Consider the following 14487-nt stretch of genomic DNA (forward strand, 5'->3'; position numbering starts at 1 on the left):
TTTTATCTTGCTGCCTTATGCTAATGTTATTGAGGTCTCTGTTGTAGATAATGTCCAGATGCTGTCACATGGCTCCGCTGACCTCATCTTGGAGGCCTGCACTGACTTCTGGGATGGAACTGATATCTATCCTTTATCAGGTTCAGACAGGTGCAGTACCTCATCACTCATATTGGGTTGACAGACAGTGGCAACAATTGATCAGTTGCACTCCACAGTCTTGTGATACGTCCTACCTCCACGAAGGTTAGAGCTCCTGGATCCACACCAAAATGCAATGAGTTTCTCTGTGACCTATACTGCATCCTTCCACCAAGTTTTGTGGTAATACTTCCTGTAAGTGTTTTTTGTAATACTGCTAACTAAATCAGCAAATGCAAAAGCTTGTCAGCACAACACAATAGCGCCACAAACCACATCCTCCAAAATTGCAATACAATGTAGTTGAAAGAGAACCTTTCTGAAATGGATTCAACAACAGAACATAAACATAAACTTCATGAAGGTAGGATTTATTGTAGAACTGTTGTGTTGGATTGTGTCAGTTTCTATCTACCTGCCAGCTGAGTGTATGACTAATACCATACTTGAAACTTGAGTTATCTGTGTTACAGAAAAAAGGTTCTGGACTTCTACCAACGTGCCTGTTTGTCAGGTTACTGCTCAGCCTTTGCCTACAAACCCATGCAAGTGTCATTGTCAAGCCAACTGAGTGGGAAATGTGTAGAGTTGGCCCCCGGTCCCTGCCTCTTCTCTGGAGTGGAACTGCCCTCCACCACCCCGATCAAACACAACTCCTACAGGAACAGCTGGAGCTCAGATGGTACGAGTCAGTGACAGAGGGAAGGACGGTGAAGATAATAATATACATCTCTAATTATTTCTCTCTCTTTTTTTTTTTTTCCTTGTCTGTGCTCATCTTGTCTGCAGAGGGTATCGGTGAGGGGGTGGAGCGTGAGGACTGTGTTCAGGCCCTGAGCGGTCAGATCTTCATGGGAATGGTGTCGTCTCAGTTCCAGGCGAGGCTCGATACAGTTCGGCTCATTGATGCCTTGGTCACCGCTTGCATCCGCTTTGTTTACTTTTCTATGGAGGATGAGCTCCGCAGCAAGGTGAACACACACACACACACACAAACACACACACACTCATACGAACATTTTAAGGAATCTAGTTTATGTTAATGATAGTATCTAGTGAATACATTTGTCTTATTAGGCCTTGTCCACATTGTATATACTGATATTGTATTACCCCTCCATTAAAAAAATGAAAAAAATCTCTCTCCACACAACCTTTGAAATATATCATGGTCCAGACAAGAACACAAATTGAACTACATACGCTCAAACAAGCATGCTTGACCTGTAGGTGACGATAAAGTCTGATATCTTTGCTTATATATTGGTTGACGCATATACCGTGAATGTAAGTAATGTGTTGCAGTAACAAACTTAGCTGCAAACGTGTAATTAGACCTTGCATTGCAAACCAAACTTAGAGAAACTGGTATAAAGGCACCATTGCTGTTGTTTCTGGTGCATGCTCATTACACAAAACACCAGTGGGCATGCACAAAGTTAAATGTGACATCATCATTTCCCAAATTCTCCACTTTACACGCATACACAGAAAGCACAAGATTTGAAAATCTGCACTTTGGAAGGGCTTTGTAATCATTTTCAATTTAGTGCCTGAAAACCTGCAGATGAGATCCAGGTTCAAACAGACTGGGAAAAGTTAATAGTATGTTGTTTGTGTGTCAGCACAAAAGACAAAAACATAGTATATCATGTGTAATGGAATGTATCGAGTATAATATATATGCAGAATGCTGTGGAAGAGCAGTACACAGTAGAGAAGTATCAGTATAAATGCTGTGCATGAGAATGTGTATATATGTGGCTGCTATCGTGTCCCTGCAGGTGTTTGCTGAGAAGATGGGTTTAGAGACAGGCTGGAACTGTCACATCTCTCTGACTCCAAACGGAGACAGTCCCTGTGATGGAGCTCCATCCAGCCCCATTCATGGCTCCCTACATGAAGACCTGAACCAAGGTGGCAAAGTATTCATCATTTTGATACAGTTACTGTCTGGATGTAATTCCTGACTCTTCTGCAGGTTTGACTTGGCCACCAGTGTGTTGACAAGTTTTCAGCTAAAATGTTAAATCTGCTGTTTCTATCAGTTCATTGTTTTTATAGACCGCTGTAGGTTAGGGTGTGGTGAAACACCCTGATACATGATCATGAAACATATAGTTGTAACAATTGAAAACTTGAACCTACACAATTTTCCCTGTACTGTGATCAGTTTTTATTTAATTTATTACTTGTGCTTGATTTGAATTAGTTGTTTATCTTGAACATAATATCCTAAGATCAGCATCAGAGAATTTCTTCAAATTTATTACAAATGTTCACTTTGACTCTACACTGATTTTGGTGGTCAAAGGCCGAGGTCAAGTTTTTGGTCCCTTGAATGTGATATCTCATGAGTGCTTGAGGCAAAGATAAACCAGTGAAAGCAGGTTCTGGGAGTGTAATGTCTGTTCATTTGAGTTTTGGACAAACAGCAACTTGCTTCATGTGTTTCACAGATTCTCGGGATGAAGCAGAAGGTCCGCTGTTGCCAGAGGAGGAGGCCCACTCTGACCTCGCCAGTTTCCAGCCCACAGACAGTGATGTGCCCAGCTTCCTGGAGGACTGCAACAGGGTAGCAATACGATCTCCCTACTGGGGAAAATATCAGTATCTGTTTATCTCGTCAGCCTTATATATAGACTGATAGACAATTTTTCGGATGTTTTTATGTCAGCTAAATATTTGTAGCTGTAACTAAATCTAGCAGAAAGAGCCATGAGCTCAGACTAACGAAAATTAAACAATGAAAGAAAGACATACACATACAAATCTGACTGACAGAGCTTGTGTTCACATAACTTACACAAACTTGACTATAGCTGGGTTGTTTAGAAATATTTAAATGTTAGTCATTATTTTTTATGGTCTGGGCATTGTCTTTTACACACACACTCTCTCATATAAGAGCGACACATACCTAGAAGTGCTCAATTCATCTACCAGAGTTTGCACAAACATCCTATCTTTATTTATTTGTCAAGGATTTCCACACAGATCTTTTTGTAGCGCTGATAGTCTGTGCATGTTCTGGCACCATGTAGTGGCCCCTTCTTCTTCTTTTCTTGTTTAATGGGGCAAAAAGCTTTCAGGTGCCTTACCTCCACCTTCTGAGGTCCGTACGAACATCCACTTCTCGTGAAGCTGTCATTACAAATATTATAAGTCTGGACATAGATTTAAACTACAACTCGACTGGTTGGAGGAGGAAAACAACTGCAAGGTTGTCACTCTAGTTTCAGTCTTGTTTGACTGTTCCTGTTTTGTATCTCTGCTCTTCGTCAGGCCAAGCTACCTCGTGGTATCCACCAGGTCCGTCCTCATTTGAAGAACATCGATAATGTGCCTCTTTTGGTGCCACTCTTTACTGACTGCACCCCTGAGAGTGAGTATTCCTCATGTGTTTGTGTGTCATCCTCATTATGTGTACTACCACTTTATTTTGAACATGCGTTCTCTAACCCCATTGTCCTCATCTGTCCAACAAGACTAAAATAGAGGGAGAGAAACGGTTAACCCCCTGAGGACAGCAATGTCATATAACTAACTGGGCATGTGTGGAATCCATAGTGGCTACTTGAGCTGACACACAATTGTTTAACCCTATTACCAGCACCTGAAATAAAAGTGCAAATGTAATAAATAACGTGTAGATTCTCTTTTGAGCATCAGGATAGAATTGTAATGTGCAGGGTGCATTGAGCACATACATCAGTGAGATTGGAATGAGCTATAATGACAGACAGCAAACAGGTTGTCCTTAAAAAGGATTTTATATATATTTATTTATATATATTCCTTTTTTAATTATAATCAAAAAAATAAAAATAAGTATTCAGGATTGGATTGGGAGAATGAGAAAATTATGAATGGATTCACTATAAGACTTGTTTTGTGATTATAATTTGTCATGACACACACACACACACACACACACATACACATACACATACACAATGTATATGCAGAAAATACGCCTCTGACAAAAGGGCACTTTTGGGCATCAAGGGCACGTCTGTGCTGGGCCTCCCGTTGAAGAGGGTTTCTTGTGCTTAAAAAGCCGAAACACCTGATAACGCTAAGGTACACAACTGAAGATACGTCCCTAACATTCACTAACATCCACTGGCGATAGGCATTAATTAGTGCGGCAGAACGTACAAGGGATATTCTCCATCTTGTTGTATGATCTAAACTGGGAAAGCATTTAGTTTAAAAAAACATAGAGGTAATGATGTCTGATCTACTGAGTGGCCACATAGCTCTCACAGTACTGCCATACAAGCCAGTAACCAGATTTACCTTTAGCTTCAGCGTATCCTGAAGTTCGACCTTTATCATTGAATACAAGGCCCAATCATTTGATGAAGCTGAGATGCACAACTGAAATGTCTCTAACATCTGCCGGTGGCCACTAACACCTGCTAACATCTACTGGTACTGGAAATGTCAATTGTGCACAAGACGTTCAAATGTAGGCATATTCAAAATCTTTATTTATTAAAAAAAAAATATATATATATTTCATTGTGGGTTTGAGGTTACACAAGACAGTGGGCAGGAGGCAGGGTACATCCTGAAAAGGTAACCAGTGTAGGGCGGGGCTGATATGCAAAGACAAACAACCATTCACTCTCACTCACCATTCTACCCATGCTAACCCAGGAAGAACATGCAAACTCCACACAGAGACGCCGGCTGCCCGCAAGGAGACAACAGAAATACAGAAATGTTTTTTTACCTCATGGTTAAGAAAAGAGTTAATGACCTGTGTCTGTGTTCTAGATCCACTTAATGTTTGACTTACAGTAATCAATACCCTTACACTGGTGCTTTCTTCACAGCCATGTGTGAGATGATGAAGATCATGCAGGAAAACAGGGAGGTTACATGTTGTCTGGGAAGCGCTGCCAATTTCCGCAACAGCTGTCTATTCTTACAGAGTGATCTCAGGTATACACACTTTAACATAGTACATGCCTCCCATTTGTAAACTGATGTTACTGTTGGGCTTGACTGGTGTTGGTTTGGAATTGAAATAGTTGATTTTAATTATTTTCACAATTAGTACAACAGATTTGAAGACTCAGAAGTTGTATTTATACTATTAAAAATCAGAAATCACCATTAAAACTCCTGCATTCCTTACAGTTTGTGCAATACAGATGAAATGTCACATTACACATGCAAATTATGGAAGAAAAGGTCTCTGGTGCCTCTATTACTATTTAGTTGTGCAAAGATTTCAATCTTACTTGTCTCTGAGACTGCTACTTCAATTCCACTACAATGGATGTCTAAATAAAAAAGTTCATAAAGCAGCATTAGGTAAAGTGAATAAAGTACAGTGAGTTTCCCAGACTTGTAGTCACAGTCACACTTCCTTCACATTTCCAAGTTTATATCTTTGCACTGCTTTACATCATTTTGTGTCATTTTCGGTAGAAATTAAATTTCGTTCACTTCTGTTGTTCTGACATTACTAAAGGGATATGAGAAAATTATTTATTGTATTTTGATTACATTAGAGTACAATAAATAAACAGGAACTCCTTCACATTCTCAGTTGAGTCCTGATTGGCCCATGTGTTACTTTCCACCCACCTACCTCTCCAGCATCGCTCTGGACCCTCTGTACCCGTCTCAATGTTCATGGGAAACCTTTGGCTACGCCACCGGAGGAGGGTTTAATGGAGAAGTCGAAGGTCTGTCTCCTCTGAGGCTCTCTGGACAGCTCAACAGTCTGGGCTGCTCCGTCACCTTCCACCAAGGAGAGAGCGTCAGCATGATCAAGCTCATAGAGCAGGTGAGACACACGCATGCACTCCTGCACTAATACTGGGGTCAGACCTCCTGATGTTAGCACGATGACAGCCCAACTTGGAAGAGGTATAGCAGTGGGCATGTTCAGAAATAATCAATGGGTATTGGGATGACAATCATTAATTTTAGAACATGGAATCTGTCAAAGTGGATGGCAGCTGACGTCCTGAAAGAAACTCTTGCATGTTGCCTGAAGAGATGAATCCACAATTTCTTTTGGCGTCACATGGTGGAAGGGCGGAACTGAGGAAATGTTTTAAGGCTTTTCCAAACACACACTACCTCAGATGCCATGTTTGTTTGTGTCCCTGGAAGTCAAACAGCAAACATGATTGGTTGGGGAGGCCGCAACACAGCAATATCCTAATCCGACACACTGACCATTAACACACAATACTATCTTTTACGTTACTTTCATTCATGATTTTTTGCTTTGGGTGAATCTGTTCCAGGCACGACACACAACGTATGGCATCCGCAAATGTTTCCTTTTCCTGCTTCAGTGCCAGCTCAGCCTGGTCATCATCCAGGTGAGAGAGAACGCGTCACAAACGCAGAACATACAGATCTTTACACTGTGATGTACTGACTGTAAACTTTATGTTATTATTGGTGGTGTACGGCCACAAATCGAATCAAATAAAGAAGAAGTATTTCAGAACAATACATTAAACACTGCTCTGATAAAACAGGACCTGTAACCTTGACGGACTGTCCTCCATATAAGATTAATCTTCTCTGATTCAGTCATATAATGAAATCCATCAAACTTATGATTGACAGTGTTGAGACAGATCTGTGTAGATGAAAAGACATGATATTGAATTAACAGATGTTGTATATCTGGTGTTTGTCTGTAGTTCTTAGCCTGTCTGGCTCAGCTTCCTCCTCCAATGAACACCACTGACATCCTCTGGCTGTCCTGCTTCAGCTGCCCGCTTCTAAGGTACACACACACACACACACACATACACATCTTTCTATTGTTGTGAGGACACTCATTGACATAATGCATTCCCTGGCCCCTTAACCTTAACCATCACCATCACAACTAAATGCCTAACCTAATTCTAACCCTAAAACCAAGTGTTAATCCTCAAACAGCCCATTGAATTTGTGAGGATCAGCTAAAATGTCCGCACAACGTCAAAATGTCTTCACAATGATGGCATTGAACCAACATCGGCCCTCGGAACTATAGATAGACTTGCGTATGCACACACACGCTCTGTCAACAATTTAACTGTTTTGTGCAGAATGTCATAATAGTGATTCGTCATGGTTCATTTGTGTTGACAGTGTTTCACTTCTGGGGAAACCTCCAGACTGTTCCGTCATGGCAGTTGCCACAGGGAAGAACCTAGACGCCATTCCAAGAAAGGTGTGATCCCACCTCTGAAGTTTTTCAAACCCAGTGTATTTCTGAATCCTGGATAATGATGCTGATCAAAGCTGCTGGATTATTCCTGCTAAATCTTAAACATATTCATATACTATAAACCAGTATGTTATAGTATTCATACTGTAAAGTAATAGTGGAAGAACACTTTCCTAATAGCAGTAATGATAATGATATATACCACAGACAACAAACCTTTCTGCACTTTGTGGTTAAGCCACCTGAGGTTTATAAGAATGTGCTTTTTATCTTCTTAAGTTTTTCGTTTATATGCTCTTTTATTTTTCTACATCAGTCTTCATAGATAAAAATCTTTTGTACACTTTTACATTTCTATTGCCTCTAAATCATACTAAATCTGAAAAATCCGTAGGAACTGTTTGCTTTATCTCTTTAATATCTAAGGTCTTACTTCGTAAAGTGCCTTGAGATCATTTAAATTGTGATTTACCTCTATACTACTCTCGGACTCTCATCATGTTTTATTCTTTGAACAGACCCAGAACTACTTCCTTGGCTGTTTCCTGTTGAAGTTTGGTCTGACAGTGTGTGCCTACCTGTTGGCCTTTGGGTTTACCCTGCAGGAGGTTTGCCTCAGAAGCAGCAACTGTACCTCAGTTGAAAACAGCACTAACTGCCTTCACCTATTCGCAGCCAGGTAAGAAGCTTTATCTCCAAATGCACCAACAGTTCCACTCGTTTGCTACAGCCCATCACAGCTCTATTCAGAATTTAGCTGAAATTTACAGACTGGTGGTGAGCTACTCACTGATGAATCAATGGATTGAACTCGAACTTGTCTTGTTTATGACTGCAGCTCTTCAGACAAGGCTCCTGATTGGTTCAGTGAGCTGTCAAACAGCCTGCTGCTCACTCAGAAGGTCATGGCAGGGTTCCTTGTCTTACACACAGGTAGGAACACTCACCATTGCACTGTTTGCTGTTTGAGTTAAAGGTGTTGAAGTTTGCATGTTGCAGCTGAACACCCCTCACCTCACCCTCTTCTTACAAACATGAAAAAGAACCTGTGGTAGCTTCAGTTGTCATAAAAACTCAAAAGGTGTTTAGTTTGTCACGTCTGGACTAATGTAAAATACATGGCGGCCTCCATAGAGAGGACCCCCTCCATGTAAATATAAAGTATTTAAATATAAAGTATTTAAATATAAAGGACCTTTTCTGGGGTAAAGAAAACTACAATTCACATAATTTAGATGAAACAAACTAGTGAAAACATCATGAGGATTATTCTACATTAAATTTCTGCCAATAGATCCCTTTCACATAAATCTTACACACTGGACCTTTAAGGTCAACCTTGCTCATGCCTTTTCATTAGTTTTAGAATTATTGTGGGTTTTGTTTTTTTGTCTTCAATTCTTTGCCGATGGTATCAAACATTCACTTCCGCGTTCATGTGAGAAAAGAGTTACAACATTATGTTGATTTCAGGATAGATCATGTTAAAATGTATATTATAACATCTGAATGTTCTTCTTACTGGTATTTAAAAGAAATTGAAACAAGTAAGAATCTCACCTATGTGTGTGCGTTTCCTTTTCTCCTTAAATATATACAGTTCCAGCAAAGAACCCTGTGGAACTCCATGACTAACTTTTGTGTGCGAGTCATTTTTAACATTAACAAACTCGAATCTTTATGAAAAGTATAACTTAACCCAGTCTAGTGCTTTTCCTGTAAACCGACAATATGTTCCAGTCCTTATTCTGAGGTAGGGCGGTAATAAATAATTTCTCACTGATAGCTGTTGTTCATTAGCTGACAATTTACCATTAACCATCAAGATTCAGACGTTCTGTTAAGAATAGAGGAGTGATTTGATACATTAAAATAATACTAAGAATTTTTTATTTGAATTTTTACGTGCAAATAGCAACCTAGCTAATAGAGCATGGGGATTTCGATAGAACAACATCATGGCTTTGCTGTCTCCAGCCTGGGCCGCAGACACCGACATCTCATTTACCCCTGTCTCCATCATCAGTGGTTACTTCCACAGTGGCAAAGAATACCATCAGATAAACTTCTGGCAAATATTCCTCATCAATTCTTGTCTTTTTAGATTTCAGGTATAGAAAAGCATTTGGTAAATCAAAAACTAACTATTGTTTTCATTCCTTAAAGGGTCATTATAACCAGTGATGGTAAATAGGCTGTATTTATATTGTGCTTTTCTAGTTGATGGCGTCTTAAAGTGATTTACAGTAGTTTTTCTTTGCCATTCACATACACATTCATACTGTGCAGCTGAGGGCAGAACTTTTTCTATAAAAACGACACAGCTGACAGGGGCAATGATGGGTTCAGTTTCTTGCCCAAGGACACTAGGATTAAACCGCTGACCCTCTGGTTAGAAGACGACCCTATCAACTCCCTGAACTATATAATACTAATATTAACTCAATCTAATATCGAATCACGCAGTTGTTACAAAGAAGACTACAAATAGCAAATGTGGCAAATGTAGTTTTCCACTGCTCTGTGCGTGGAAAACTATTTTTATTTGTATCTCACTATATTTCCCTTTCTCCTGTCTGTCGTCGTTTATCTCATTTTCCAGCGGTGATCTCCCTCAGCTACGTCCACCGCTCTCAGCCTCTGTGGAGAAAGAGTCCGTTCAGCAACACCTGGTGGTCTCTCACTGTACCTGTGGTGTAAGTTATTACATCGTTTGTCTGCTCCACAGATTAATAGAGCTCATCTGAGCTTTTGTATGATGTTGTTGCAGAATTTCCCTTTATGAAATGCACCAAGTCCCTCCCTATAGATGGCCCGCTGAACTGTTAACCCTCACTCTCTCCTCCAGTCTGCTCAGCCAGATCGTTCAGGCCTCTGTGGATTACCAGCTGTGGCGCGACCGGAGCAGCTCCCAGACCTTTAACCTGGGTGACATACCGCTGCTGGCCTGGGTGCTGGCGTCTCTGTCACCGCTGCTAGTGGTGGTGGTCAACGAAGTGGTGAAGCTACACGAGATACGGTACGAAGCTAAACCGATGAGGACAGTTGTGGAATCATCAGTCAATGAGAGAACTCTACATGTAGCTTGTTTCATTGAGAGAAATGAGGTGTAGAATAGAAATAGTGTAAATAGCTAGAATCTATGAGAAAGAAAATGACAAACAGATAGCAGGGGGGGGGAAAGAATTGCTTCACACTGTCAGAATGTGAGGGAACTTACATACGTATTTTAATAATCCAAAAACTACAGGGAAAGCTGTGATGTCCCCAATCTCTAAAATGTAACTTAAAATGCTTATATGTTTCTACTGGTTTGGTTCCGTCGGTTGATCTGTGTGATACCGGACTCAGTTCAGCACAAAGATCCAAGATCACAGATTTATAGAATCTATATCAGCTGAACCTTTGTTTCCTCCTCATCCTTCCTTTCGCGTGCATCCATCACGCAGCATGACAGTGGATCCTAACCTTCACTCCGGGATGTTATTTGGAAATAGAAGTTGGAAAGTGAATAGTTTTTCTTTATTTTTTGGGAGTCATCTCCAGTGTGCTTGTTGCATCTGATGGCACAGTCACGTTCCCTGCAGCGATTTTACACACACTCGTACTTGATGCTACACTCACAGTGTTAGAAGATATTAGAAACTATTAATGACTCAACAACTCTGCTGTTTAATGGTTTCATGTGATTTACTGTAAGTTGTTTTATATCTTTTTCAATTGAAGGTTTGTATGGAACAGTTGTGTTGCTCGAGCACAAACAACGCTGATGGTTTTAATGTTAATGATAAAGTGGATCAATAATCTGTCTCGTCATTTTCCCGTCTCCAAAATGTTTGTACTCACGGGTCAGAGTTAGCGTGTAGGTACGCACATTCTCCTGTCAAGTTTGTTTTTAGAAATCCCAACGTTTAGATGAGGAGTGGCAACGCAAGGGTTATAAACAAGGCCCCAGATCAGTCTTCGCCCCCTCTCTCATCTTCCTCAGAACGGGGATGTGTCATGAAGCTGTAAATGTTAATCAGATTGTTTCCTCGTCCTGATCACAAGCTCTGGTTTGTCCATTTCAGGGTGCGAGTTCGCTACCAGAAGAGACAGAAGCTTCAGTTTGAAACCAAGCTGGGAATGAACTCTCCGTTCTGATGGCTCTCCCTCTGAGGAAGCTGAAGTCAGGGTAATTAACGGGAACGTGTCAGGAAACCGGGGAAGGGCAGGGTGCAAACACTGCAGTGCCGACCGTTATCACTTCGGCCCATCAGCACTGCAACCATCAGGTGGAGCAGAGCAACCATCGACTCTACTCTCTCTGGAGAGCAGGTAAAAGACAATTTCAAAGAAGTCAGCGCCACTGAACACAGAAGACCCAGAGACTTTGTCTGCTTCTAGTTTATTTTAAAGGCATGAGGAATGTTTCCAAGAATGTTGTACTCTTCCTCTCTATCACCTCTTTTTGAAATCTCTGAGAGACCGATGAATGGTCCCTTCTCATCTCTAGGAACGTTCCAGATTCCAAACAGTTTCCTAAAAGCTCGTTCTAGCGCGTCCAGTCTGACACACTGAATCGTGGCATAGCTATTATTTAGTTTAACATAAATTTAGTTTATCTAATTCAAGAAAAACAGGATTGTAAAGAAAAGTCATCCTGTAACGACAGAACTCTAGGACCATTTATGATCCTCATATTTATGAAATAATCCTTCAGCTAGAATGTTTCAAATATATTAATGAATCACTCATTTATAAAACACATTCACACAATATGTCTTAATTCAAACTGTGGAAATATATTTTTGGGCTCTGGAACTTTCTGGATTGATGCATTTCTGCCTTTGAGACACATTTTAACCTTCACTCCGTGACCAGAGTGAAGACAGACATTGTTCTGTCTCTGTGTCTCGTAACCAAAACTTAGTGTCTGTGTGAAGCCGATGTCCGAGCTGCTGTAACTACTATGAAGGATTGAAAGTTGAATCGGAGCAAATACACTTTGCAGTTTATTTGAGTATAAATATGTGTAGACGTGTCGAACTGAACAGTGTGCCAGCATGCTGCTCTGAATTCTTGCAGTGTGCGGTGATCCTCGCAAAGTTCTCTCCCAAGTGATGAATTGACTTTGTATAGCAACGTTCACTGTGGCGTCCCACCCATAGGGGTCCCACCACACCAGACTCGTCTGACAGGTGCTTCATATTATTCTGTTGCCTTCCTCTGCCGCCTCTTTCTGTCCCATCTCTCAACTACTCCGCACATTTGTCACCTTTACCCCAGATTTCATATTTCACCTGCGACTCCGCTGATCAGAATTTCTTTCAATCTCATGTCTGTTCAACACATTTGACATTGTAATGGGTTTCTTCCTATTTATTCAAGGCCGTGTTCTTGGAGTTTGAAAGCATGGACTTGTTGATTTCACGCTCAGAATTTGTAATGCTCTCACTTTACAACCCTGCACAGGAAATCTAAGCACAAGCTGGGTATAATTGAGTTCAAGTGCAGGGTTTTTGAGTGAGAGCATCACACAATTTGCAAGACCATGCTCTTCAATAAAGAAATGTCCCCCCATGCATTTCCCTCTGTAATTAATGAATCCAGTTCACGTGGGCCCTCAGCAGCAGACGTCTGTATCACTGTTGGTGTTTTTCAATCGGACCAACCGTCTCCTGTGGTGCTGTTTCGGATGGACAGGAATTTCATATTGCTACTGTACACAAGCGGGCTGGCAGTATTTACTGGTTACACATTAGAACACCAGCTGTTTTTACACATATGGAATAAAGAAGGTAAATCTTGTCAGTGCCGGATGAACCTAAGAGCTCTCGGCACTAAGCGAGCGCTGGGGCCCAAAGTGATCATTCTCTCAATTTAGTTAAAGAAAATGTATTATATCCCAACATATAACAATACTGTGTCATAAAGGCTTTTTATTGTAATATAGTTTTCTTTTTTCTTTAAAAAAAAACACTTGTGCTGGAATGAAATGACATTTACATATTGGGTGTCACAAGTTTACCTCAGTTTTTGAAATATTATTCCCCGAAAAAAATAATTGTCAAAGAGGATTTAATCCATATCACAGTTCCAGCTGTTTCTGAACAGCAGTGCAGCCTAAGAGATGACGAGTGGCCCCCGGGGGCCCGCTGACGTCTGTTCAGCCTGGATTGTTGACCACTTGAAGTGAAGGTCGATGTAAAGCCTCTTCATGGATATTTTACTTCTCTTCATGGATTATAGATTTCATATATTTACATTTGACTACCCTTTTGGCCAAAAACAAAGAAATGAAGAAATTAGCATTTCCTTACCAGAATTTTATTTCTGGTCGTGTGGCAAAGGTTTTGGAATCCAAAATTTGCAGACAATATAAATTAACAGTGAAAAACGTGAAATATTTATTTTTTAAATTAAATGTGAAATTTTAGAGGTTTTTTTTATGGTTTGTGGTGGAGACTTGGACTTCTGACCTCAGATGAACCTGTGTGCTCACTATTCTGTGACTGTTGTAATTATTCCATGGCTACAAATGATATTTTAAGTTGTACATTCAAGTGGGGCCGTGTGTGAACAGGTACAAGTACACGTTTTTACAGTTAAGTACTAGTGGATGTGGACTGGCATGAATCCACTGATTGTGAGACAAACATGACGATGCAAGAAAACAATTCTGATTTTAAAGTTTTTGTTTTAACTTTATCGGTTGTTTCATGACAAACATATGGTCTTTGCTGCATGAATAAGATCCAGGTGAATGCTCTGTCTTAACCAGTGTACATGTAATCTATTGTTCTACTGTTTGGTTCAAAACAAAGCATGCACTTCACACTGTATGTGACCAGGCCCCCCCCCCCCCCGCTGCAACATAACATCACCATGCGGAGGCTCAGAGCTGATGCCTCTGTCAGTTCATTCTTATCACTGGGTATTGGTGGAGGGACAATGATATAGAGTTGTTCTCAAGACACACAAATGTATATTTTGTATTTTTTTAAATTTCCTATGTTCAGGAATTTTGGCAAATTTGTTTGTATATTGTCATGTTAATAAATATGTTCTTTTATTTACAAGATTGTGGTGTCAAAATATTGTTTCACAACATGATGGATTGGAGGAGAAGTATATGTTCATCAATTGGGCAAAATTCTAATTTG

General features: G+C 40.4%; 1 protein-coding gene across 6 annotated transcripts in view; it reads left to right on the top strand.

Moving 5' to 3' along the window:
* The window catches only part of tmem94 (transmembrane protein 94), a 34858-nt gene extending 20455 nt beyond the window's left edge, over positions 1–14403 (top strand). For all 6 annotated transcript variants that reach the window (XM_020082868.2, XM_069517358.1, XM_020082867.2 and 3 more), the window contains 16 exons: positions 48–150; positions 615–823; positions 931–1112; positions 1926–2058; positions 2601–2716; positions 3427–3526; positions 4986–5094; positions 5758–5947; positions 6417–6494; positions 6825–6910; positions 7264–7345; positions 7861–8021; positions 8181–8275; positions 9945–10038; positions 10191–10361; positions 11413–14403. In XM_020082868.2, the coding sequence (XP_019938427.1) occupies positions 48–150; positions 615–823; positions 931–1112; positions 1926–2058; positions 2601–2716; positions 3427–3526; positions 4986–5094; positions 5758–5947; positions 6417–6494; positions 6825–6910; positions 7264–7345; positions 7861–8021; positions 8181–8275; positions 9945–10038; positions 10191–10361; positions 11413–11485 (1982 nt within the window). In that variant the 3' untranslated portion in view covers positions 11486–14403. The remainder of the gene's footprint in view (positions 1–47; positions 151–614; positions 824–930; positions 1113–1925; positions 2059–2600; positions 2717–3426; positions 3527–4985; positions 5095–5757; positions 5948–6416; positions 6495–6824; positions 6911–7263; positions 7346–7860; positions 8022–8180; positions 8276–9944; positions 10039–10190; positions 10362–11412) is intronic.
* Positions 14404–14487: the final 84 nt, after the last annotated feature.

This window comes from Paralichthys olivaceus, chromosome 21 (genome assembly GCF_024713975.1).
Source record: "Paralichthys olivaceus isolate ysfri-2021 chromosome 21, ASM2471397v2, whole genome shotgun sequence".
NCBI lineage: Eukaryota > Metazoa > Chordata > Actinopteri > Pleuronectiformes > Paralichthyidae > Paralichthys > Paralichthys olivaceus.